We start from the raw sequence: 26,895 nt of genomic DNA on the forward strand, positions 1-26,895 counted from the left end.
CCCAGCCCTGACCGCAGGAGGGGCCGCGACTCCCCGGGGGGCTCTGCAGGGCCACAGTCCCGCCCGCCGTCCCTGCGTCCTGCGCGCATGCGCCGCGCCGCGCCCCGCCCCTTCGCGGCCCCGCCTCGCTCGCGCGCAGGATTCTGGGGCGGCGGGCCACGCCGAGCGCCGATTGGTGGCGCTCCGGCCCGCCCCCGGGTGATTGACGGCGGCCGGGCTGCCGCCGCCCCGCCGCCGCGCCGCCGCCGCCGCCGGGTGTGGAGGCCGCCGCCGCTCGCGGGCTGCGTGTCTGCCGCCGCCTCCCAGCCTCCGCCATGGATCTGTTCGGGGACCTGCCGGAGCCCGAGCGCTCGCCGCGCCCGCCGGCCGGTAAGCCAGGGGCCGCCTGCCGGCGAGGGGAAGCGGGGCGGGCGGGCGGGCGGCGGCCTGGAGGCCGCGGGCTGAGGCGGCGGCGGCGGCGGCGGCGGCGGCGGCGGGAGGAGCGGCGGCGAGCGCGGCCTGCCCCGGCCCGGCCCCGCCGTGCGCCCCGCAGCCCGCGGCGCCTCCGCCATGTTCGCTGCGCAGGAAGAAAGGGCTCAGCTCGGGGCGCGGGCCGAGGGCAGCGCCGGCCCCGCGGCCTTTGTGCGCCGCCCCACGCGCGTCTCGGGGCCCCGGCCCCCGCGGACTCCCGCCGCCCTCGCACGTGGCGCGGCGCCCGGGGCCCGGCCCGCAGCCCGCAGCCCTGGGCCCGGGTCCGAACCGCTGTCCGAGCCGCGCTGTTCCGCGCGTGCGTGCCCGCGGCCGGGGTTCTGTCGACGGAACCGCCCGCCTCCCCCGCCGCGTCCCTGCCCCGTCCTCCGCGCCCCGGCGAGGGTTCGGGTGACCGGAGCTCCGTGTTTCCCGGCCCGGGCGGTCCCCTCGCCCCGGAGGCAGGAGCCCCGGCCCCGCACCGGCCCGGCGCCGACCGCGGGCGTGAGGCCCCGCAGCCGGGGGCCCTGCGTTGGCCGCGGGGGACCGGGGGGCCCTGCCTTGGCCGCGGGAGCCCGGCCCTTTGTGGTCTGCGCGCCCGCTGGGCCGCAGCCCCGCGCTCCAGCTGGGCGAGTCCCCCCGCGCCCCCTGCCGCGCGCTGCAGCGCGGACCTCACCCCCGAGCCCGACCAGGGGCCGCACACCCGGCTCGCCCGGAGCGCAAAGCCAGGCCCCCGGGCTCGCCGCGCGCCCCGAGCCTGGTATCCAGCCCCGGGGATGCTGCGGCTGCTCGGCGGGAGGCCGGGGACTCCGGGTTCGGAACTACGGCGGGCGGGGCCCCGAGGGTGACGGAGCCCAGCCTCTGCTTTTTATTAGCGCTTAGCTCCGAATGCAGGTGGTTGCGATGAAAACTGGCCGAGGTCAGGGGCCGTGGGGACCGCCGGGCGCCGCAGCGGTGCCGGTGCCCAGAGAGCGGGGCAGGCGGTGCTGGCGTTGGGGCCTCTAGGGATGGGCGGGCCTGTGTGTGCAGGTCCCAGGCAGCGGCGTGTGCACCAGGGGGACGCCTGGTCCTCCGGTTCGTCCGAGCTGACCAGTGTGTCCTGGGGCCCCCGGGGGCCTCCCCAGCGCCGGGATGCTGTCCCGTCACCCGGGAACAGCCTGGCCAGTCTCCTCCGGCCACATTCCCTGCGATGGCACCGTGCTCCTGGCCGTCCCGCTGATGCAGAGCATCTAAGCGCTCCACTCGGCCGGCCGTCTCTAGGTTGTTCCAGTTGTGCATAAAAGCTGTGGCTTTGTGTGCGCGGTCGTTTGTACTCTGTTCACGGAGTGTAACTTGTATCTGAATATGTTTGGGGCAGAGTTTAGATTCGCAAATGTGCCTATAAAAACATAAAAAAAAAACCTCCATAACCTTTTACCCAGAGTCAAATTGGGTCTGCTTAGAGGAAGGCATTCTTGAGATGTACAACACCTGGGGATTTTAAAAAAAATTTAAACATGTTTTTTTCCATTACAGTTTACATAAAATATTATGTTAGTTTCAGGTGTACAACATAGTGATCAGGCATTTATATAACTTACAAAATGAATCCTCCCCCCCCCCCCCCATAAGTCTAGTCCCCATCTGGCACCACGCACAGCATAGTTATTACAGCATTACTGACTACATTCCCTATGTTGTACTTTACATCCTGATGAAAAGCCTGGCAACTCTTTTTTTTTTTTTTCTTTTTTTATGTTTTTATTGATTTTAGAGAGAGAGAGAAACATTGATGTTTGCAGGATCAAGCCCAGAACCTGGGCATGTGCCCTGACCAGAAAATTGAACCGACTACCTGTTGGTGCACAGGATGATGCTCAGCCAGCTGAGCCACACCGGCTTACAAGTTGGCAGCCTGTGACCAGATACAGTGGGGGAGGGTATCTCCAACCCTGGCTGGTGCCAGGGGTGCTGCATAGTGTTCAAACCCCCGCCCTCTTGAGTGGATTAATAAAGTGCTCCCTGCCTCCTGGAGGGACACTGACACTGTCACAGGCCCTGCTGGGTGTATTTTTAAAAACAGCTCCATAAACAAAGCTGTGTGTGTTTGTAGATGTTGGGAAGTTGAGAGGGGTAAGTACAAAAGTGAGTGACAGAATTGGGATCCACAGTTCTCTCGACAGGCAGTTAGTTAAAACCAACCAGGTACCACACTTTGTTTCAGAAAACCTGTGGTATTGACTGATAAAATTTAAAATGGCAAATAATGTTGCCATCATAAAGTGGATGGAAGGGTGGAGCTGAGCGGCACCGTCCTGACCCTCACACGCGGTGTGCGTGCGCCACAAATTCTGAGCAGGAAAGGAGTTGTTTGGGACGTGTAATCCAACCAGTTTCACATCCCAACTCTGTTCTTCCTAACTGCTTTCTGGGGTTGTTCCTGCACCGGTCAGTTGGGAGAGCACCACCTATACAGGGCTTAGCACAGGGTGCAGCAGGTGCTCAGTAGAGGTTAGTGTGTGAGCTGTTAACTTGAACAGCTTTTTAAGAGGGGGAAAATGCTCTCTTAACTGGATTTTGTGAAAACACTAAGTGTCCAAAGGGAGGAACTCAGGTACATCAAGAGTATTTTGTTTAGTTCTTCGATTTTTGTTTTAAACATCACATCTAATATTCCAGCCTCTAAGCCTCTTAACTTTTTATGGTTTGGAGAAAAATGTAGAAAGAATACGTTACAGGCGGACCTTGGAGATACTGCAGTTTCAGATCCAGACCATATAGTAAAGCATCGAGATAAAGGGAGTCAGTAATCTTTTGCAGGTGTAGGGTCTTGCCTTCAGTTGGTAAAAAAGGTAACACCTGTGAAGTTCAGTGAAGGCGAGCACAGTAAAGCAAGGTGTGCTTGCAAATAGACTTTGTGCTAAATTAGCATTTTTTATCCTAGCACTTACAGATTTGATTACCGAATCAAGTTTACACACAAACACACAGTTGAAACAGGACAGGGGTTAGGGGCTTCCACCTCTCACGCAGTGAAACTAACTACATATATGACCACAGCCTGCCCTCGTATCTGACAGTCATGAACTCAGCTATATCATAGTCCTAGAGGTGCTGACTTGATGTCTTTAAGATTGACAGCTTGTGTTTGATAATCCACACAAGTAAAGGTGTCCTGGTTAAAGTTGCTTTGGCAGTAACTTGGTTTCAGCTTAATAGGGTAGTTCTTTCACTTACTAGGTTGTTATACCAGTACACTTTGTCGGCTGTCAAGGACTAAATAAATATTTGCATGGCAGGCCATCTTCAAATTATTTCTGTTAAAATTAAACATTTTTATATAAAAAACGTTTAAGATATTAAAAATAACTTAGACTAATTGTAAAACTTCATGGTTAAGCAAGAAAAACTCTAATCATAAAAGATCAAAATGGATTTAACTATGTAAAAATAAAAAAGTTCTGCAGAACAATATATCATAGAGGCAAAAGACAAATTGAGAGGAAATAATTGCAATAAATATTACTAAAGGTTACTATCTCTAATAAGCGAAAGGCTCGTACAGATTAATAAGAAAAGGACAGGTACCCATTAGAAAAATCCCAGAGGCTGTGTCCTGTCAGGTCATGGAAGAAGAAATGCAAGTATCCCAGAAACGGACCACGGCTCAGCTTCCTGAGTCACGAGGAAAGGAGTAGATCACGGAGGTACCACGTTTCCATCTGTCAATTTAAGAATTGGCAACATGGAGGTGGGGATGTCAAGGAATGGACATTCTCGTGAAGTATGTTGGGAGTGGAAGTTAACACAGTATTTTCTGGAACAGCTTTGGCACCTGTCAAATTTAAACTACTCTTACCCTCACTCAGCAGCCTAACAGTGAAGTGTCTGTGTCTGAGGTGGTTTGTTGTGGCATTGTTTGTTGTGTATGACCAGAGAGCCTGTGTGCCCCTCAGTAAGGGAATCGGACAAACGGCGGGCACTGCTTCCCATAGAGATGAGTGTGCAGCTGTCGGAAAGAATAAATGACCCAGGCGTGCTGGTCTGGAACTTGCCTCAATGGCTCACATGAACAACGAGACATGTAGAATATTGTGCACAGTATACTTCCACCTTTTAAAAATTAAAATGCACACACACGTGCGTGCGTTGGGTGTTACGTGCTGTTGAGTTGGGTCTGACTTCTGGTGACCTTGTGAATGAGGATGTCCAGGTTGTCCGTTGTTCAGCCTCCACAAGTGCGTGAGCATAAAGGAAAGTGGGGTGTGTGCACTCCACCGTTGCTGTGGTTGGAGAGTGGGGGGGAGGTGAGGCCCTTTGCTGATACCTCTGGCGTTTGGAAAACATGTATTGCATTTGTGGTTGAAAAGAAAATTTGGGTATAAAAAACTATTTAAGCAAACTACTCTTCTTATTGTAAGTAGTAACTTTAGTTCACCTGAATATCATCAACCCAAGAGTATTTTTCTCAGCATAGTATGTAACTTTCAGTCGACTTAGCTTCAGAATATAGATAACTAAAAAAAAAAATCCTAGATGAGATTAACTAATGAAAAATTGTCTGCAGTCTTATTTCATTCTTTGTGGTTCTTATATTTACGTTTGGGGGGTCTCCTCCAAAGTTTTGGATTAGGGCCATACTTTGTGCGATGATTGCAGCCCCAATACTTTGAATTACTATTTATCCAAAATATAATGTAAGTTCTGGCTACTCAGAAGTTCCGTTGATAGCATCTATGACCTGTGGGTTTTTTAAAGAATCCAGATGCAAGGTATTACTAAATTTGATCCTTTTATTGATGCAGAGGTATTCCAGCTGCCTTATGTAGCCTCAGGATTATCCTTGTGGGGTTGTAAGGGTAAACGAGATGATCCTTTAGCCTTAGAGCAGTCCCTGGGACAGTCCCTGGACCCGTGCCTGTGTGGAGGCAGTGTAGCATCTTACCAAGAGCGTGGGCTGGGAAACGGGGCTCCTGGCTTTGCGCCCCCTTCCCCCCACTGGCTCTCTCGGTCAGTCATTTATCTTAAAGTGCCTCAGTTTCCTCATTAGTAGGTATCTAAGAGTATTATAAGGATTAAATGTATTAAAACATGGAGAGCACCACAACAGTGCCTGACAGGCAGTAAATGTTAATGATCGTTTTTATAAGATATTCTCAGTTGTGGCCAACAAAAATGTAAGGTAATCTCATGTGTTTAATTGAAATACCACTCAGTATTCCAGAGTGAGAAAGACGGAGGGGAGGGAGAGGCTCGTTCCGTCAGCAGAAGGAGGTAGGCCGTCTCTGGGCTGGTGCCCAGTTTGGAGCACTGTCTTAGTCCAGTGATTTTTCAACCTTTTTCATCTCATGGTACATAAACATTGCTAAAATTCTGTGGCACAGCAAAATTTTTTTTGCTGATCTGAGCCAAAACTAGGTATAATTTCAATTCATTCACACCGGACAGCTATTGTTGTGTTGGCTCTTGTCATTTTTTAATTTGACAATCTAAGGGAAAAGAGGTCAGTGCCCCTAAGGAGTCCGGTATTGCATGTTTTAAAAATTCTTGCAGCACACCGTTGAAAATCGCTGTCTTAGACTGTTGTAGCCAAAAGGGAGGGAGCAGGCTAGTTCTGAAGCTGGAAGCTTGTGAGGAATGCTTACAAGACTGATAATGTGTTACCTGGTAAAGAGGTCTCCCCCACTGGACACTGGCAGTGAAGAGGCCTGATGTGGCTGGGTAGTTTAATTCGGAACTCAAAATCTGACCTGACACAGGTGGAAGGGGTGGCTGTCCTTCAGGTTGGTGGCCTCCCTGTACTGTCCCCTCTCCCAAGGTGCCTGGCCCTCTGCCCCGCCGAAATGCGTGTGATTGCTCTGGATCATCCCATTCGCTTTCCAGTCTGCTAGAAGGAGGGGTATTTTGATGGGTAGACCCAGGACAGTTTGGAGTGCCCTTGGGAGTGGTCTGCTAGAATATTTGGGGCTCTTGTAGGAGGATTAATACAGTGAATCAATGGTTATCCTGCACGCCTTTTAATGTCCTAATGCTGCCTGTGAATATTTCCTGGAGTCTTTATGCTGCCTGTGAGAAAAGTGAAAGTATCTGCAAGTACTTAATTTGTTAAGGGTAATCCTGAGGGATCGGAATATGCTTTAATGAGGAGACAGTTCCCAGTTGAGGTGGGGTATAAGGCAGAAGAGTTACTTTTTGTTAAACCAGGAATTTCTCGGATATTTATGGTACTTCTGACCTAAAGACTTCTGAAGAAATTTCCTTCCTCGGAGTTTATAAATTTTAATTAAGATTTCTGTTTTTAAAAGAGTAGAACTGGTACCAGTTCATTTCTACATAATAGCAAAAAGACAGCACAGACGCCCTGGTTTTTCAGTGAGCACGTTCCTGTGATTAAGCTCTGAGGAGCAAGAGAGGGGCTGAGCCCGTGGTGAGTCATGTGTGGACTTCATGGGACGGGAGCACTTCATCCTGAGCCCTGTGTGTGCTGGTTCACGTATTTCATAGCATGAATAGAGACTTGGGGGAAAGCTGGACAAGAAGGAATTGTGGTTAAATTTTGTGTGGAAAGGGATAATTGCATATAAAACATTTAAGACAAGTGCTCTGTTGTGTAAACATTCAGATTTTTAGATAAAAATGTTGCCTGGTTCTCTCCTGAGTTTGTCGTGGAGTATCTGAAATGCCTCATCTCCATGGATGTGGATGTGGATGTGGATGTGGATGTGGATGTGGATTGAATTGGGTACTGTGCTGAGGACGCCAAGTTAAGAAATGGGGCTCCCTCAGCCTCTTATCTCTGTGCTCCTTTGTTTGAGATTTTACTTGGTAGTTGATTCAGAATGTTATTGAAATGGGATTTTTAAAGACCTTTAGATCTTTGGGGATTCCCTCTATGGCTAAAGCTCTTATCTTGAGGCCCCAAATTATTTTCTTGCTCTAGAATCAGTTTTTTTCTTCCTGGGATTCATTAAAAATATATGTATATGTTTATATATTTATATATTTTTGCTTATTTATTTACTTTTTAAAATATGTATTGGTTTCAGAGAGAGGAAAGGAGTGGGGGAGAGAGAAGCATCAATGATGAGAGAACCATTGATTGGCTGCCTCGTGCACCCCCTGACTGGGGATCGAGCCTGCAACCTGGGCACGTGCCCTGACTGGGAATCAAAACGCCATCTCCTGGATCCTAGGTTGATGCTCAACCACTGAGCCACACCCACTCAGGCTATTTATATATTTTTAAATGTTTGTTGCTTTCAATAATGAAATTACTGAATCAAGAAAAATACTTGTTTTTCTCAAAATACCCAATGGCCCTTAAAAATGCCTGCCTGTTGGGTCATATTTCATTGCTTTTTTTGTTGATTATAATGTTGGAAACAAGTGTCCATATTAAATAGTGATGGAGAAAATAATTTTAAGAATAAATTTTTTCCCACATGAGGAAAAAACTTAAATTTAATAGCAAACCTACCTCCAAGTCTCCCCCTTGAAAAGCCACCCTGGCGACGACCTCGCGCTGTCTAAGCAGGTGTTTACGTGTCCTAGGGAAAGAAGCCCAGAAAGGATCTCAGCTCTTTGACGACCTCCCTCCGGCCAGCAGTACTGACTCAGGTACAGTCTTCAGGCTCTCCCAGGTGTGTGTCAACGTGTCATCCTGGGATTGTAGTTGTCTCAATCTTTTTCCCTTTCCCCCATTTTCAACACACAGATGTTTTAGGTGTTGGACTGTCTTAAGTTTTGAATCCATGGCATCAGGTAAGGCAGAGAAATCCACTAGTTGCTGGCTCTGAGAAACTGCGTGAACTTGGAGCAGTCTTCTCTGGTTCATTGGAGTACTTTATAGCTGAATTGAGATGTAACTCTTTAGGGCAGATTTTTGTTTCCTTTCAATGATAGGACTTTAAAATAAAATAAGGTTCAAGACATTATTTACCACAGTGAGTTGCCACTGGATTGACAGAATTTTGAGTTTATTTCAATGACCTGCATAGGCATCCTGGTGGGATGGATTCTGACACGCCGTCCCCAGGTTTGTGAGCTCACTGCCTGTCCTGCTGTGTTTCAGGATCAGGGGGACCTTTGCTTTTTGATGACCTCCCACCAGCCAGCAGTGGCGAGTCAGGTAAGTGGTAGAGAAAACCCAGTGTGCTGGTGGAAATAACACATACTTTATTCTTATGTAAAATTTACTTATAGCTCTTAACAGGGTTTAGGATGACATTAAATTATAGTATAGCAAAAGGTTTATTAAAACTAAATAAGCACCATCAGGTGTAAGCAAAAAGGTCAGCTACTTAGATACTACATCACTATGGTGATCTTTTTTCACTTGGGGTTCAGCCTCTTGCATGTGACTAAGAATTTAGGGTTTAGTAATTTACTTTGCACTTTGTTATTAATTTTTTTTAAAAAAATATCTGTATCTGTCGTTCTGGTTTGCCTTATGTTCCTGATCCAGATATATCCAGAAGTGTCTGAATATATGAAATAGAGTTAAAATATTTGCAGTGTCCCTGAACCCATAAATATGGATACATAGGTCTTCTGTTTTGTGACACAGTAAAAAGAGTTTTGATTTAAGAAAATGAAGTCTGAATGACACTGGTTTAGTGACTGGGATAGAACCTGTGCAGGAATTGTCTTTAAATTCAAGACCTAAGTCAATTATTTCCCAGTCAATTCCTATGTCCTCAAGATTCTGCTTAATGATTTAATTTCATTTTCCTCAAGCCTGTTAACACTGGCTCTACCTATCCTGTAAATGTTTAACTTCTTTTCCCATCCCAATTAAGTGGCAGGTAAGGGTGGAGCCGATTCCTCTAGGTTGTCATAAGGAGGAATCTATTGCTCCGTCTCACTGAGAACCTCTCTTCTCGCATGGAGTTCCCCTGGGGAGGGGAAGGTACAGTGAGGGAACAGTTGGGGATGCAGGCTGTCTTTTTTCAAATGCAATTATCTTCAAGTGTGAAAACCTTCTATTGTCAAATAGAAGACTTGCTTTTCACATCTATTTTTGTATTAGTTCATTACCATAAAATTGTTGGAATTAGTCTAGGAAATATGGATTACATTATTATAGTTCCTATATTTATTTTATTTTTTAAAATATTTTTTATTGATTGCAGAGAGAGGAAGGGGGAGAGAGAGATAGAAATATCAATGATGAGAGTCATTGATCAGCTGACTCCTGCACCCCCCCCCCCCATGGGGATTGAGTCCAAAGCCCAGGCATGTGCCCTGACCAGAAATTGAACCGTGAACTCCTGGTTCATAGGTCGGGTTCCTAGGTCGATGTTCAACCACTGAGCCATGCCAGCAGGGCCCTATATTTAGAAAAAGTATTAGAGTCATCTTACATACACATACAGTTTAGCCTGACCTCTTCCCAATAAAGACAGTACTTTTAGTTATAATGAAGGTTGTGTGCAAACAGAGCTCTTAACGGATTTGATAAAACTAAGAAAGATTCAACATAGCTATGTCTTAGTTGTCCAAGGGCAAAAGAGAGTAAACTGGTAACAACCTGGGGGATTTCAACAGCACTCTTAGCAAGTTTGAAGTTTTTTGGAAATAGAATCCAATCTTGCATCCAGTATTTTGGATTTCTTGAAAAGACATTCTCCTCAAGCAGCAAAAACCATTTACAAAAATTGACTGCATTCTAGGACATAAAGTCCCAACAAGAATAGACCACCTCTGACGACCATGTGATTATTAGAAAGCAAAACAAAGCCTGAAAAATGTCTCTGTTTTGCCACTGAAAAGCAAAGAAGATTCTTTTACACACACAGCGGGGGAAGGGAACAAGAGCTGTCTGTGTCCAGAGGAGAGACCCTTGGGAGAGGCTATTGGCAACCCCAGGAAACTTCTCAGCTAACATGCCTTGCCATGTGGTGGGATGTGCGCCGTTACACTGCTGTAGGAAACGAAAGAGTCAGCTCCCTGCAGGACAGACTGCCAGGTGCAGGGTGTCCCCTTCCCTTTTCCTCAGCACTGGAAGCGTCCGGCAGAGATGTTGAGGAAAGAGTTGCCGGCTTTTCTGCCCAGACACAGGAACACTCAGGGCCATCAGGACGGCGGCTGCTGGTGGTTGGGGACTTGGTGGACCAAGCCCTGTGATACATGCTTCCCATGCCGTCCTGTCAGTTGTCAGACCACCCCTGAGTTTGCTGCGTTCTCCCCACTGTGAAGGAGAAACGGGCCGAAGGCTGAGTAACTGCAGCTGCCTTAAGGGTGGGGTTTGATACTAGACCTTTCCACACACACACACACACACACACACACACACTCTCTCTCTCTCTCTCTCTCTCTCTCTCTCTCTCTCTCTGTGTCTCTCTCTCTCTCTGTGTGTGTGTCTCTCTCTCTCTGCAGTTGCTCTTAGCTCTGGCTTTGAGCACACTCATCCCCCAGGACTGGGAATGGCTTCAGCAGCCCTCTTTTGCCTTTCGGGATCACACAGTTCTTAAAACCTGACTTTTACCTCATTTTAAGCCTTTTTTGGTACTTGGTTTTGTTTTAAACTTGTTTAATATGTGTCCCTTTGCAGACTTTGGAAACTTCCCTATTTGTAAATAAGAGACTGTGGATGTACAACACCCTGTATGTGCTACAGCCCACGTACGATGTCTCTTTACCACTGCGAAGCCTCTCTTGCAGATCTCTCGCGGCTGGTGTGGTCTCCCCTGCGGGTGACCAGCCTGGCCTGGGAGTCAGAGCCATGGCTGCTGGAAGTGGCACATTGTCTCTGAGGGCTGGGGGGGAGCCTGGTCTGCAGGGATCTTTTTGTAAGTCTACAGCTATTTCTGTCTGGCTTTTACTTCATCTACAGGTTCTCTGGACAGCTCGATATCCCAGATGGTAAAGAATGAAGGGAAAGGAGCAAAGAGGAAATCGTCGGAAGAGGAGAATGGCAGTGAAGAGCTTGTGGAAAAGAAAGTTTGTAAAGGTTTTCAGACAGTTTGAAAACAAATGTATTAGACTTCATAATTTAAAGCAACCCAGAGCAAAAACAAACTCAGCTTTCTGATGATACTTCCTCTGTGTCTGTTTAAGAAGCGAGTAGGGCTCCCTTTTTGCACAGACCCCCGAAGGTTACTCCTCATTCTCTCTTTACTTCCCATGGACATGTCTGACCCTGACCCCCCCTTAGGTCGGAAACCTACACTTGTTCCCAGGCAGTTCTGTTCCACAGAGAGCTTCCACTTCGTCCTCCCCGGTGAGCAGGTAGCCTGCTGACCACTGTTTCTCTCGGTTCGCTCTTTGTTCACAGCCTGGTGATTAGTGCTTTGATTCTGTGGTTAGCTCAGTAGGCAGCTTCCCTAGAGAGAGCCCAGGGCTGTGGAAAGCAATTGAAATTTGTAGTCAGCTTTGTAGCTTGTCACAGTGGCGAGGAACGAGAAGTATGAGAGAGAAATAGCTGTGGGTTCATTCACTGCCCAACCCCTTTGTCTTTTTCCACGAAGGACCCAGAGCTGTAGGTGCCTGCGGAGGTGTGAGGGGACCTGCTTGCTCTGCCAGTCTTCAGCTGAGCGCCCAGTGCCCTGGCCTGCAGAGCTCTGCCCACCAGCAGCTGCTCTCAAAAGTGCTCGCCTTATTATTTGCATGGCCCCAGGGGTCAGAAGGCGAGAGTAGGCCAGCTGGCCATTCACTAGACTGGGTATCCGCCTAGGTAGGCTCCTTACCCTGTCCTTCCTCAGAGTGAAAGCAGCTGGTCTCACCAGCTTTCAAGTTCTTCACCAGCCTCGGGCATGAGGTAACATTTTCACATGTCCAGCAGGACCTTTGGGATAAACTCTATTTGCATTTCTCTAAAGTAGGAATTTTTCTGTCATTAAATTATTGACAAGGTTAGATTTGTACGAATCCCTCCCCCCTGTTCAAATGCCACTGCATTTCTGTCTCTGGTACTTCATGCCCAACCAAGCTGTCCTGTGCTAGCCTGCTGTCGTCCTCCGTTTCCTCGCCACTGTCCAGCCTTGCAGAGACCAGCCTGACCAGAGTGGTCTGATTTCAGTTACAGGCTTGTAGCAGGGAGATAGATGCCCCGAGGGGGAGAGCTTATGTTTTCCCGTTAAGACATTGGAGTAAAGCAGCCGCTTTCCCCCTCCTTTGCTCTGGGACTAGGGCCTCTGCAGGGCAGGGCACAGTTTTGTATTGGCCTTTGTTCTCTCTTCCTTAGCCTCTTCAGTGATTTTTAGTTTGAAAGGCTACGTGGCTGAACGGAAGGGCGAGCGGGAGGAGATGCAGGACGCACACGTCATCCTGAACGACATCACCGAGGAGTGCGGGCCGCCAACATCCCTCATGTGAGTGTCCCTTCTCCCACAAGCCCACGGGCGTAAGATCAAAGTCTCGCTGCAGCTTTGGACTTTGTCCACTTCATATTTGTTAGAAAGATTGACACGTATGTAGCCCTGGAGCTGCTTGGTCCAGCAGTAGTAGTTCTCAGCTCAGGTTGGTTTCAGCCCCCTCCCTCTCACATTTTTGGTTGTCGCAGTGGAAGGGTGTGTTACTGGGCATCTCATGGGGAAGGCCCAGGATGCTGCCAAACATCCTACAGCTGCTAAGACAGCCCCACAACAGAGAATTGTGCGGCCCCAATGCCAGTCTTGCTGAAGGCGAGGAGTCCTGCTGGATAGGCAGTGGCTCCACACTGGGACCTTCGGGGAGTGTTCTCCCCACCATCTGAAGAGCTGCTCTCGGGGAGTGTTCTTGCTGTGGGACCCAGACACTGGAGCTGGAAGCCACTAAGCATAGCAGTGAGCACTGACCAAGGAGAGCTCGTGCAGCTAGTGAGGGCCCAGAAAAAGCCAAGTGCAGAGATGGCTCCAGGGGGAGGAAACAGTAAAATACCGACATCAGTACAAACTCAGTGAAGCCTGCTGGGCAAGGTCTTAGGTATGGTGGAAAAGCAGCCCGTAGGCAGGACGTGGAGGTGGCCATTGACATACAGGATGTTTACATATGATACATACACCCCCCCGATTTCCATGATCACATCACGTATACGATACATTCGTGAACTGAGACCAGCTGGTTAATGTGCAGTGTGCTGGAGCATTGGTGCTGGTGGCTTTGTTCAGCAGACCAGGCCTCATCAGGAGGAGGTGGTGGCTTCGGGTGCCTGATACTGTGTATGTGTGCGCTCGGGGTCACCAGGATCAGGAGTGCGCCTTGGGGTTGCTTTTAAAGCAGGATAGGCATTTGCAGAGAGCCCGAGGGCAGACGCTTTGGTGGGAACACTGACCCATGCCTGGTGGACACCATGCTGCAGGGTGGCCGGTTGAGTTCTGTCCCGGATGACGTTTATTTTCCCATGGCTCCTGATGTCCCAGGTGAAAAGAAATTAATTGCAAAGGTGTTTGCAAAAAGCAGCTCTGCAGTAAAAGTGCCCTTTCTCATAGGCATTTTCTTTTCTCCTTGATACTGTTTATTTAATGCCATTGATCCCGTACATGTGTGAGTTTCCTGGCAAACCTTGAAAGGGGAATAGGAATACGTCTGGTGAGGTGAGCTTTAAGAATTAGACACCTGACCTGCCAGCGTGGCTCAGCAGTTGAGCACCGATCAAAAGATACCTGTCAGAGTTTGAGTGACAACCCTGAAGCTATTACCCCTGCCGTTACAGATATTTTTGACTGTCCTAGATCAGTAATGATTTATCTGTGTCTTGGTGTTTAAAACAAGATCTGCTTTAATAGAAAAAGTTCTGGATTTTTTCACCTTCATGAAAAATCAGAGTTAATGGACCTTGATTTTTGAAACAAGTGTGTTTAATTTTGAAAGACCATAGCATTCACTTCTATGTTTGTTCCAGTTAATGTCATTGCCTGCTTCCCTTCGTGACTGTGGCTGGTGTCTCACCAGGGGACTGCCCCTGTGGTCAGTGCTCACAGTTTGAGTTGGGTGGAGACACTTAGGGGAGAGGAGTGTGGCTTGCTGTGGGGGCCCCACTGACTCTCCACCGTTCTCCTAGTGCCCGGGTTTCATATTTTGCCGTTTTTGATGGACATGGAGGAATTCGAGCCTCAAAGTTTGCTGCGCAGAATTTGCATCAGAACTTAATCAGGAAATTTCCTAAAGGTGAGACTGAACTAAATCCATTCGTGTTCATCTTGAGATTTGTGCTGGTGTGACTCAGTACAACGTCCTTTGGTTTAGCAAAGCACACTGACACCAGCTAAGAAGGCAGGGCTGAGGGGCCTGGGCTCCAGCAAGCAGGTGCCTCGTAGAACTCCTCATGTCCTGAGCGATGGCCCCTTTTGGGTATAGTGTCTGGTACAGTGCGAGTCTGTTCCCCCCATGCAGATGGCACTGTCCTGTAGGGGGGACATAGATGGTCTGGGTCACAGTTCAGAAATGGTGTCAGTGGGTGGAGGTTAGCTGTCCCTCCCTAAGCATTGGTTTTCTGCTCCTTCGTGATAGGAGATGTAATCAGTGTCGAGAAAACCGTGAAGAGGTGTCTTTTGGACACGTTTAAGCACACGGATGAAGAGTTCCTCAAACAGGCCTCAAGTCAGTAAGTGGGGGCCACATGACACCTGTGCATGGAGTACACGTGCTCTGCTCCTGAATGCATTCCAGGGCTCTGGTTCTGTCCCCTGCTACCGCTCCTGTCTGAAAAGTACCCAGCACCAAGTAAGCGCTGTAACTCTCAATTCAATCTGAAACAAAACAAGTGTCAAGGAAGCGCTCCAGGTTAAAGTCCACGCCACCTCCTGTCAACTGGGAACTAGTCTCAAGTGCTGGCCTGTTGGTGGTGACTGTATTTCTGATGTCTTTCCCCCAGGAAGCCTGCCTGGAAAGATGGGTCCACTGCCACGTGTGTTCTGGCTGTAGACAACACCCTTTATATTGCCAACCTTGGAGATAGTCGGGTATGTGGCTCTGGAGCCACCCACGTAGCTAACAGCATGTTCTGTGGGCCACAGGGGCAGCAGGCGCTTGTGGACTAAGATGAAAATGACGCGGGCTGGGTGGGAATGTTCAGAGGGTTGCTGTGGGGACTCTGGTGCAGAATGTAGCCCTGGGTGGGGAGTAGCAGCTGAGCTTGGGGCACTTTGTTCTCTGGGAAGACTTACTTCCTGCAGCAGACCTCTTCTGCGTTAAAACCCAAAAGCACTCCTTTTGTTTGTTTTCCATGTGTTCCTTTTGCATGTGTGCTCTGTCAGGGAGTGCCATAGGTTGGAGTTTAATCGATGTACAGGGACAGATGTTCTTTAACTCTATGCCTCTGCCCCAGAGCCTGCCTCTCAGAACCACTGTAGTGTCAGTAACTCAAGTGCTTCCACTAGGGAGGTGCTAGGTCACGTGCTGCTCATGCAAGAAGCCTGGTCCCTGTGGCTGAGGGGAAGCCAGTCATTTCCTGCTGCTGACAACCTGGGCCCCAGTTGCTGGTAGGAAACAGCTTAAAGCTAGAGGCTGGCCCTCCACATGGTGGCTCAGCCTCCCTGCTCCTTCAGAGTCACAGCCACTCTTTCCCCACAAGCAGCAGCTTCAGGCCTGGCGAGAACTACCCCAGCCCCCCTGGCTTCTAGGGTGATTTATTCATTTACTGAAGAAACGCTGGGGATGCCACAGTGAACATCGCAGGTGACAGTCCCTGCCTAGTGGGTTTACAGTCGGAGGTCCTCTGGTCGGCTGCGGCTCATACCTACGTGTTCAGGCAAAGTGATGCAAATAAAATAGCATGAGTACAAATGGACCAAAGGGGGTGCTTTAAAGTCAGATTCTAATCCTGGCCTGTGTGTGACTTTGGGGCGATGTTTATCCTCCGGCCTCGGCTCCCTCCTCTGTAAATCCAGGTTTATCCATTAGTGGCCCCTGTACACGTGGTGGGAGCACATGGAGACATACTTGGTCAGCCTGCCCCACTCTGCCCACATCTTTGTGTAGACTCGGGGACTAGGACCTGGGCCCAAGGGGGGCTTTGGTGCCTTGTTACGTGCCTCCCTCCCACATCACCCATGAGAGGACAATATCCTAGAGAGGGCCAGCACCCACTGTGGTCACCCAGCAGAGGTGGGACTTTGGACTCATGTTTGTCAGCAGGAGTCTGACTCTGCAACTCCACTGTTGACCTTCATCTTCAACTGGTAACTCTGGGCCCTGGGCTCCTGAGTTTCACACTGTTGTGATCTCCGTCTCCCCAGGCCATCCTGTGTCGTTACAATGAGGAGAGTCAAAAACATGCGGCCTTAAGCCTCAGCAAGGAGCACAACCCCACACAGTACGAGGAGCGGATGAGAATACAGAAGGCTGGAGGAAACGTCAGGTAACCGGGGCTGCGGGACTCCAGGTGCAGAGGGACGAGTGGCCGTGAGCCCTCAGAGGGGGCAGCTGTTCGTGTCGTGCAGTCTTCAGTGTGATGTGACTGAGGTCTGACCTGGTGACGCAGGTGAATGGATGTTGTAGGAATTCACTGTATCCCAGTGGGGGCAAAAAATATGTACAAGAAACATGCCTCCCTAAATTTGCAAAGGGAGGAAACCTGTCTCAAATTCAAGGCCACCACTTGCAACAGTTCTCTGGTCCTAGGAACGTTCATAAGCTATCATTTGTCACAACTGAATAAGCTACAGTTTAAGGGGAGTTCTCCAGATGGAAAATCTAAAGCGTTAAGACTGGAAGTATGTGTTGGGTTGACGGTCTCTGGTTTCCTGAGAGCAGCTCCCCTGGCCAGGGGCCTCTGTACTGGCTCTGCCCTCAGCACTTGGTTCACCTCTCCATGGTGGCTGAGGAGGGGCTCAGCCTCTAGACACTCCAGGAGGATTTCACTCCCGGCACATGGAGTTACAGATTTGACCAGAAGTGTTTTCTAAAGGTTCATTTTACAGTTTGACCATTAGGATTATATTTTTTTGGAGACGAGGAAAGTAACGGTGATATGAGGCTGCAGTCACTTGTCCTTGGATGTGTTTTGCTCCAGGCTGATTCGAGCCAGCAGGGTCTGCGGGGGAGGCAGCACTCTTAAAGTTTGCTCAAACCCTGCTGGGTGTCAGTAGGAGGTGTCATGGTGTGGCCATCTGTGTGAGCACCGATGGGACTGGGGCCTGGTTCCAGACCTTGGGCAGTGGCACGTGCCCCACTTTCCCACCGTGGCTGCTGCAGAAGTTAATGCTCGAGAGAGTGATCCCAGTGTTACTGTCAGCATCACCTTTTCTGCCCTTTCTTATACCTTTAAGATCCTGCTTTGCCTGAACTCCTTGAAAAGCCCTCAGACATGGACAGTCCTATGGGTGGGTGATCAGCTGTTGCAGGTCCTTGCTTGCCCCAGTGCCCACTTGCTACAGGCGGTGTGCAGATGCCTCCGGGAGCTCGTTTGATAGTGCGCAAGGTGGGCCCCTCACTTCAGAGAAGAGGCCTGGGAGGCTCGGGTGGCAGCGACCTTGCTCCTCAGCAGCGGGGCCGAACTGTGACCCCATCTCCTGCCCTAGGCCAGGACCACTGGGCGTTTCTTTTCCCCCATCCCTCCCACTTTGATTATTAAAATTTTCAAACATTTTACAAAATTAGAGCAAATATTTCAATTTCTGCGACCTGGATACAGGAGTTCACATTTTTCCATACTTGCTTTGTGTGTGTGTGAGGCAGGATTACCTGGAAGCTAGTTGCAGACATAACACCTACGCAGAGAGTTCTTCAGGTTGTTAGGTTATTGGTAATCCTGTCTCTATTCATATTTTCCTAGTTGTCTCCAGAATGTCTTTGTTTGAAACCAGGGTCCAGCTGGCCTTCATGTTCACCTTCGGTTACCTCTTCCAGTGCAGAATGGTCTCCACTCTTCCCAGGCGCCTGGCTGTACAGGGTCACAGCGTTCCGAGGTTGCCTGTGTTTTCATGGTGTCATTTAAGTTGTGTGCTGTTTTTCCTGTAAACTGGAAATTAGGTCTAAAGGCTTCAGATTAAACATTTTTAGAAAAAATATTTAATGGGTGTCCTATACTTGATAATCCCTCCCTCCATTGGCCATGTCAGGTCACTCACTGTTGGTGATGCTGAGTCCTGGCACTGGGCTGTGGTGGTAACAAGAGTCCCAAGAGGGAAAGGGACAGGTCTCCCTATGTGAGCAGCAGGTGATCTGGAGACATGCGCTTTAGCACCTTAGGAACATTCTGTTTCCCGTCACCATTGCTTCTCATGGTGTTAGATCCCTTAGATGATTCTTGCTTGAGTCAGTGTTTCATAGGGGTGACAAGGATGACTTTCTGCTTCTGGGATTCCTGCCATCGATATTAGCAGGCATCCTTCAAGGAAGGGCTTTCCTTCATCAGCAGGGTGTGCGCCATAGTTTCTTCCAGAAAGCAGGGCGGATGCTTAATTCTTTCAGTACCAGTTTGCAAAGTAAGCTAACCACTGCACTTGTGGAAATTAGTGTTTTTTCTTTTTTTAATTGATTGATGAGACAGGGAGGAAGGGGTGGGGAGAGAGAGAGAGAAACATGGATTTGTTGTTCCACTCATTTATGCGTTCGTTGGTTGATTCTTGCATGTACCCTGACTGGGGATTGAACCTGCAACCTTGGAGTATCTGGATGACACTAACCAACTGAGCCACCCGGTCAGGGCCTAGTGGTTTTTCTTTCACCCTCTGCCTCTCCCTCTCCCTCTCCCTCTCCCTTTCTCCTCCCTCCTTGCTCTGTGAGCCACCACTAGCCGGTGGGTCTGATTTCAGTGCTGATTCTAGGCATAGGGTCCTGGTGCTTTTTTGCTTGCATTACCCCTGATGTGGTCAGGGGAAGGGAGTGCCTTTAAGCTGGCTCTGGCCAGTTTTGCTCAGTGGTTAGAGCATCGCCCGCAGACTGAAGGGTCCCAGGTTCAGTTCTGGCCCAGGGCACGTACCTTGGTTGCAGGCTCCATCCCCAGCCCTGGTCAGGGTGCGTGCGGGAGGCAACCAATCAGTGTCTCTCTCAATCAGTGTCTGTCTGTCTTTGTCTCTCTCCCCCCTCCACTCCCTCTGAAAAGCACTGGAAAAAATATCCTTGGGTGAGGGTTAAAATAAATAAGTAAATAAAATGAAACCTAACTCCATGTGCTGGGGATGCTTGTCTCTCCCGGGATGCCACTAATCCTAAGTCTGTTCAAGCCAGAGCTGGGAAACACACTGGCTGGTGAGCGCAGAATGCTGTTTCTCACTCCGGGTTAACTTCTGTGGCTCGGTCGTCATAGTTCTTTCCTTTTTGCTGAAAATCTTGGTTCCTAGTAACAGAGTGTTTATTTGCACTGTCACTGTTGAAGAAGCTTGTGTTCCTGATTGTTCTCCTGTCCTTGAACTTCCCAGGAAGGGCATCAGAGGAGTGCTTTCAGATGTGAACAATGGTTTTCAGTGCTTATGTTACCAGCTTGGTTGTTAGGATCACTAGTGTTTCAACGTGGCTTAGATTTTAGGGCTTTTTCCCTTTATTGTCATTTACATGGTGAAATCAGAGCCCTGTGCACTGTTGGTGGGGGTATAAAGTGGTGCAGCTGAGGTGGAAAACAGTATGGGGGTTCTTCCAGATTTAAAATAGGATTACCATGTGATCCAGCCATTCCACTCTGGGCATGTACACGGGTGTGTGCAGGTCCGTGTTCATAGCAAGGCTACCGCTGACAACAGCCAAGCGGGGGAAGCTACCCAAGTGCCTGTCAGTAGATGAAGTGGTAAACAAACATGGTCCATCCATATAGTGGGATGCTATTCAGCCTTAAAAAGGACAGGAAGCCTGGTCAGGCATGGCTCAGTGGTTGAGCATTGACCTAGGATCCAGGAGATGGCAGTTTGATTCCCAGTCAGGGCACATGCCCAGGTTGCGGGCTAAATCCCCAGCCGGGGGTGTGTGGGAGGCAGCCGATCAGTGATGACCTTCTCATCATTGATGTTTCTATCTCTCTCTCTCTCCCTCTCCCTTCCTTTCTCTGAAATCACTAAAGACATATTTAAAAAATAAAAGGACGGGAATATCTCACTGGCTGCAGCATGGGTAGACCTTAAGCACATGATGCTGAGTGAAATAAGTCACCGAAGGACAAACTGTATGATTCCACAAATACGAGGTGCATAGAGTAGCCAGAGGCATGAGAGACGGGAAGTGAAATGGGGTGTCAGGGGGAGGGGTGCAGAGTGAATGTTGAATGGGTCCAGGGGTTCCTTTTGGGAAGATGAAGAGGTTCTGGAGATGGTGGTGATGGCTGCACAGCAGTGTGAACGCAGTCGATGCCACTCAGCTGCACGTTAAAACTGGTTAGTGGTAAATTTTGTTATGTATATTTCTACCACAGTTTAAAAAGTAAAAACCCACATGTACATTGTTAAAATAAATAAAAAGGCTATTCAGAGATTCCATGCCTGTCCCCTTTCACCCATACTTCCAGATTCTCTCCAGTGTTTCTTACAGAAACAAGCAGATCTGTACACACTCTTATTTTTCCTGCTTCCTTACACTGAAGGTAGCATACACTGTGTGCAGCAATGCATCGCACTGTCTCCAGTGAATTCTAAGGTGCAGTTTCATTTTTATTTTACTTGACGGGGAAGGCAGCTGGACAGGACAGATGAGGCAAGCTTGTAGATGTGAGTGTGCAGTGCATGTGTCAGACCAGGGCACACGTGGGTCTCTGATATTGAAGAGGAGCTGTTCTGGAACCCCCCATCAGCCGCCTCTTTAGCACCCGTCATGGTGAGACACTGGACTTGGGCATCTGCTGTCTTGGGGTGGCCAGAGAGTGTGTACCTCTGCAAACGGATCGACACCAGCATGTCTTGCTTTTGCTGACATGCTGGAGGGGCTGAAGTCTGACCAGTGTCCAGCTTGTCCTGGCCACCAGGGCAACTGCCCTCAGCCCTCTCTCTCTCATTGTGAAGGAGGAACTGGAACAAAAGACCAAAGATCATGGATACCGGGGACTCCATGTGCCCACCAGCAGGAAAATAGTTCTCTGGCCTTTCGGAAGCATGAAGGTGGTTGCTGGGTGGGTGGGAAAGAGGTGGGAACTAACACATTTCGGAGCAAAAAGTAGAGAGTGCTCCAGGGAGGCGGTGCCCAGGCTCAAGGGTTGGGACTTAAGAGCCCCTCCTTCCTAGCATGGTGGTCTGGGTGAACTGAGGCTAGTGGAGGAGAGTAATCCTGTGGACAGTGTCTGAGCAGAAAGGCAGGTGCCCGTCCCTGTGCCCAGTCATGGCCCTCGGTCTCCTAGAAACAAGCTGCACTCAGGATGTGGCAGAGGAGTGCCCACACCAGCACCTGGCCACTTGGTTGGCTTCTCATGCTTTGAGCTGTTTCCTAAATGGCTCTCTTATGGCTGAGGGACCCCCCCCCCCTCCAGTCTTCACTTCTGCTCCTATGCACCTCACCCCCTGCTGTTCACTCTAATAATTGTGTGGAGAGGGCTGCTCAGCTTCTCACAGGTGACAGCATAAGTGTTTGTTGCTGGTCACTCAGCCGTCCCCACCAGGAGGGTGACTGGGCACAGTGCAGGGCTGGGACCAGGCTGATTCTGAGTCGGAGACAGCGGCCTAGGCCCAGGTGAGGACTCCTTCCGTGTGCCTCTATCCACGCAGCATCGCCAGACCCAGCTCTGGTGCTTGCCAAGTGCTCTCCCGTATCTTGTCCAGTGTGGCTTCTCCTATGGCTTTACCCAGGGTCTGAGGTCCACCAGTTGCAGCTGCCTGAGGTCACACAGTGGTAAGCCCACCAGAACTGTGCTTGAAGGCCTCGAGCCAAGGACTGACGTTCCCCTGCTGATGGGTCACCTTAGACCCATAAAAATAGAATGGGTGAGCCTGGCTGGCATGGTTCAGTGGTTGAGCATCAACCTATGAACCAGGAGATCTCTGTTCGATTCCGGTCAGGGGACATGCCTGGGTTGCGGGTTTGATCCCCGGTGGGGGGCATGCAGGAAGCAGCCGATCAACGACTCTGTCATCATTGATATTGCTATCTTCCTCTCCCTTCCTCTGGCTGAAATCAATAAAGACATATTTTTTTAAAATATAATGGGTGAAAGTGTAACGCTCTGCCGAGTGTCACCGGTTGTATATAAGTTAAGTCATACCTATACCAGGTGGAAAGAAAAGGTGCTGCGAATCTAGGAACAGTCATTTTAGTATTTTCCAAATCTAGTTAGATTGAAATGCAAAATAACCCTCTGTTCCACCTGTTCTTAATCCTGGGTGCATGCCCAAGTCACCTGAGGAGCTCTAAGATAAACAACAAATACAAAGCCAGGCCCCTACTCATTTAAGTCCACTCTCAGCTGTGGGCAAATCAATAAGTTAGACCATTGTGGCCATGTAAGTACAGCCAGAGGGGTGCTGTTCCCTTCAGTGTGCAGCCCAGCTGAGTCTCCGAGGGGTCCCGGGAAATGTTAGTGACTTAGAGCAGTGAAAATTCAGCATAGCTCTGTATTGCTGGAGGGAGGAGGGAGTGTAGCTGGTTAATGGTGTGAATTCTGCGTGCTGCCTCTTTCACGCTGTCCTATTTTTCTTATTTCGAGATCAGATTGTAAGTACTGTGGCCCCATGATCTGGCAGATGGTCTGAATGTTTTCCCCTTGTTTTAGGGACGGGCGTGTCTTGGGTGTGCTGGAGGTGTCCCGCTCAATTGGGGATGGGCAGTACAAGCGCTGCGGGGTCACTTCTGTGCCAGACATCAGACGCTGCCAGCTGACCCCCAACGACAGGTAAAAGTGCCTGCCATAGGCATGCGCTGCACACACGTGGTCTGCCTGTCTCTGACTCTTCTGATTCGTAAGGAGCTGCATCTTGGGCACTGTGCTAGGCCCTGGAGGGTGGAGAGATGAAACATGGCTCTGCTATAGTGGGCCCCACGGTCTGGTAGGGGACTCCTGTCCTAGGAGTGGGGCTGCTCTGGGAGCCTGGCAATGGGGAGGGGCATCTCTAGTGGAGGAAGGAGAGGGCTTTCTGGCAGGAAACACACAACAAAGGCATTCGAGCGGGTCAGCAGGCCCTTTGGTGACAGAGGTGATGGGCCCTGAGTCCCATGCCGGGGAGTTTGAATTTTAATTTCTCATTGGTGGGGGGTCATGGGGAGTTTTAGGCAGAGCCAAGCAAGGTTGAGAAAGAGACTGCCTGTTCAGTTGTCCTCGCCATGCTAAGCTGCCTGAAGTGAGGCTCTTCTCTGCCTGGTGGCAGGAAGCCCTAATTGTTGATGGTTGGGGCAGGAAAGAGCGGGAGGCTCATAGGAACTGGTGCAGCGGCTCTGGCTGAATGGGGGCGAAACTAAGGCAGCTGTGTAGGGGAGAACAGGGAAGAGCTCAGAACAAGGGGCTCACAAGACTGAGTGGTGAGGGAGATGACAAAGCTCATTGGCCGAGCTGCAGCCCTAGGGGTAGGGGGCTCTTCTGGAGGGCAGGAGCCCGACTCTGGTCCTCCTTCCTCAGCCTCCCTGTTCCCCATGCCTGCCTTCAGCGTGCCACACTCTTGCCGACCCTCGGGGCTTGGGATGTGTTTCTGCCAGCCCCTCTGGTTTTCTGAGTGATACCCCAGGAAAATCTTGTCTGCCCCAGACCAGGCCCCTGCGGTGTGCTGTGCTAGCTCTCCCTGCTCTGGGTTGTCGTCACCTCACTGGAGGGGCAGGAGCCTTCCTGGACTTGTGCCCCACTGCCCCAGGCACAGACCATGTGCTGGTAAATACCTGTGGAATGAATGTCCAGTCAAGAGGAGAACCAGGGCCTGGGCACGACATTGAGGAAAGGTGTTAAAGCCATGGGAAACATTCCTTGGTGCTCAGAGAACTAGACTTTCCTTGGGAAGCCCAGAGGCAGAGGTTTTGAGAGGGAGGTAATCCTGTTTCCAGACGGTGAAAGTGGTTGTCCTCCTGGGGCCTTGGACTCAACATGGCCTTCATGCAGGTACTAGGTGTTCCAGGATGTTCATTTAGGCCTAACCACTAGTTTTATGTCTGGGAAATGGCCCGAGGCAGGTGGCTGGAGAAGCTCCTGTACACCTGGTGTTTCTGTTTGGTGATTTCCCCTTTGAGTTTGCTTGAGGAAGTGCGGCACCCAGTGTTTGAATTGGTCCGTGCTTTCAGTATTGGGGACGGGAAGCCATCCCGGTTTGATGTATCACAGCCGCCTGCAATTATTTTTAAGTAGTTTTAACTTTTGGGTCATAAAAGTTAAATTAGTTGTTAAAAATTGTTAGCTTTTTTGTAGTTGGACAAGTGGTTTGTCTATATTACCTCTGTTACTGGCCAATTTCTAAAGTTTGCTCTAAAACCCCATTCACATTTCTTCCCCGTATTGTAGGTTCATTTTGCTGGCCTGTGACGGCCTCTTCAAGGTCTTTACCCCAGAAGAAGCTGTGAACTTCATCTTGTCCTGCCTTGAGGTAAGAAATCGCACAAGGGAGTGAGTGGCAGTTGTCCAGCTGCACCTTACACCCTAGTCCTTCCCCCATGTCTCCATTGTTGGGGGGGCACCCCTGTGTGCATTTTCAGCGTCAGCTCTGCCCGGGAGACTGACCAGTGGTTTGCCCTGATAGAGGCTGGGGAGCAGTTCTTCCTTGTGGTGATACTGTCTCAGAAGAGTGACAGGGTGCAGGGTTCTCCTACTGACCAGCGCCCTTTCCTGCCTGGTAGGATGAGAAGATCCAGAGCCGGGAAGGCAAGCCGGCCATGGACACCCGCTATGAAGCAGCCTGCAACAGGCTGGCCAACAAGGCGGTGCAGCGGGGCTCAGCGGACAACGTCACGGTGATGTTGGTGCGGATCGGGCACTGAGGGCGCGGCCTGCCACTGGCTTCAAAGGTCCATGTGTGTGTTTTGTGTACTCCTGCCCTGCGGGACTCCCATGGCTGTAAATAAAAGTTCCTCTTTTTTCTAGTCTTATCTCATTACATTTTGAGAAACTCAAGGCCCTTGAGAGGCTAATTGTGTTTGCTTTTGGATATGTTTTGGTCTTCCTGTGAAGACCACGACAGGTGTCTTGGAGGATCGGTTCCTAATGACCTGCAAGCTGCTTGTTGTTCCCTTGGTAGTTTTGAGGCACCTTACCTGTGCTGGCCCTCATGGTGACCCTGCTGGGGAAGTGGCATTTCACAGCAAGGAGATCAGGTGATGACTGGCTCAGATATGTGAACCCAACCCCAGGGCTGATGGAGCACCCTGGCTTCTTTCAGATTTCCATACAAAAATAAGGTTACAGAACACAGTGCAGCTTGTGTCTGATTCCTGTGGGGACAGACATGGCCTGGCCGAGGCCCTGTGGAGTGCTGGGTTTACTGGTCTTACCTGGATGCCCTGGGTGTGAAACGTGCACTTCCCCAGTGGAACCGTCAGGCTGCTTTGGGTGTGGCAAGAGCCAGAGGTGCTATAAGAAGGTGCGTTCAGTGGGATCTGTCCTAGGCTGAGTCCATCTTCCAGTAACACCGCACGGGGCCCTTCTGTTAAAGTTCAAAGGGAAAAAAATGCACGATCGGCCTGCCAGGTAGAATGGAAAATACTTTCCAGCCCCGGCCAGTGTGCTCAGTGGTTAAGAGCGTCGGCCTTCAGACTGCGGGGTCCCGGCTTCAATTGCAGCCAAGGGCACATACCTTGGTTGCAGGCTTGATCCCCTGCCCTGGTTGGGGTGTGTGCAGGAGGCAACCAATCGATGTCTCTCTCACATCGATGTTTCTCTCCCTCCCTCCCACTCTCTCTGAAAAGCACTGGAAAAAACATCCTCGAGGAGGAATAAAAAAAAGGAAATACTTTCCAAACTCCTATTTCTGTTTAAAACAGGTCATCGGTGTTGCTGTAGTTACTTTTTAGGAAAGCAGCTCTTAGGTCTTTTTGGGTAAGTGCTTGCCTCAGGGTGATGTAAGATTTTAAAAGCTTGCCATTCAGGAAGCTGTTCTGCACCGTTCCCCAGCCCCACCCAGCACTCACACAGGGTCTTATCTCTGGCAGCTGGTTAGTGGAAGTGGTGTCCCTGCTACAAGTGCCTTGGGAGCCTTGTGAGCACACCCTTCCCCAGAGTTGCACCCTGGGTTCCATTGCTGCTGAGGACTGGGGCATCCTTGAAGCAAAAAGCCTCAGCATCTCAAATTGGGAAACAGTTTACTCAATACCATCTTCCTGTAGCAGACTAGGTGTCAACCTGGGACTCATGTGTCCCTAATTCCCAGTGTGCCACTGTCCCAGAGCTGGGAGAGGCTTGCCACTCTGGCTCCTCTGGCACTGCCCTCCCCCCACTTCAGAGTCCTGGCCTCCCCCCAGCTGGGGCCCTCCTTCTGCCTCACCTCAGAGTTCATCTGCAGCGGGCCTGGCCTAAATGACTGAGTCTCTCTATATATTTTAAAATATGCCTTTATTGGTTTCAGAGAGAGGAAGGGAGAGGGGAGAGAGAGAAACATCAATGACGAGAGTCCTTGACCGGCTGCCTCCTGCACGCCCCCTGCTGGGGATGGACCCCACCACCCTGGAATTAAACCAGGCTCTCCTGGATCATAGGTCAGTTGATGCTCAACCGCTGAGCCACGCCGGCCA

At 50.1% G+C, this 26,895-nt stretch overlaps 1 protein-coding gene across 3 annotated transcripts; it reads left to right on the top strand.

The window, feature by feature from the left end:
* The first annotated feature begins 271 nt into the window (after positions 1-271).
* On the top strand, positions 272-25,251 carry ILKAP (ILK associated serine/threonine phosphatase). Of its 3 annotated transcripts, XM_087819479.1 has the most exons (12): positions 272-369; positions 7,978-8,043; positions 8,498-8,554; positions 11,261-11,377; positions 12,611-12,737; positions 14,408-14,514; positions 14,857-14,950; positions 15,221-15,308; positions 16,584-16,705; positions 22,970-23,089; positions 24,677-24,758; positions 25,009-25,251. In XM_087819479.1, exons 1-12 carry the CDS (start codon positions 315-317, stop codon positions 25,147-25,149), a joined length of 1,176 nt encoding a protein of 391 aa, XP_087675605.1. In that variant the 5' UTR covers positions 272-314; the 3' UTR covers positions 25,150-25,251. The 3 variants fall into 3 exon arrangements, with proteins under 3 accessions (XP_087675605.1, XP_087675606.1, XP_016059116.1); XM_087819480.1 differs by lacking the exon at positions 7,978-8,043 and having other exon boundaries at positions 280-369; XM_016203630.2 differs by lacking the exon at positions 272-369 and having other exon boundaries at positions 7,287-8,066.
* The last annotated feature ends 1,644 nt before the right edge of the window (positions 25,252-26,895 follow it).

Source organism: Miniopterus natalensis, chromosome 8, assembly GCF_054644295.1.
Source record: "Miniopterus natalensis isolate mMinNat1 chromosome 8, mMinNat1.hap1, whole genome shotgun sequence".
Classification (NCBI taxonomy): domain Eukaryota; kingdom Metazoa; phylum Chordata; class Mammalia; order Chiroptera; family Miniopteridae; genus Miniopterus; species Miniopterus natalensis.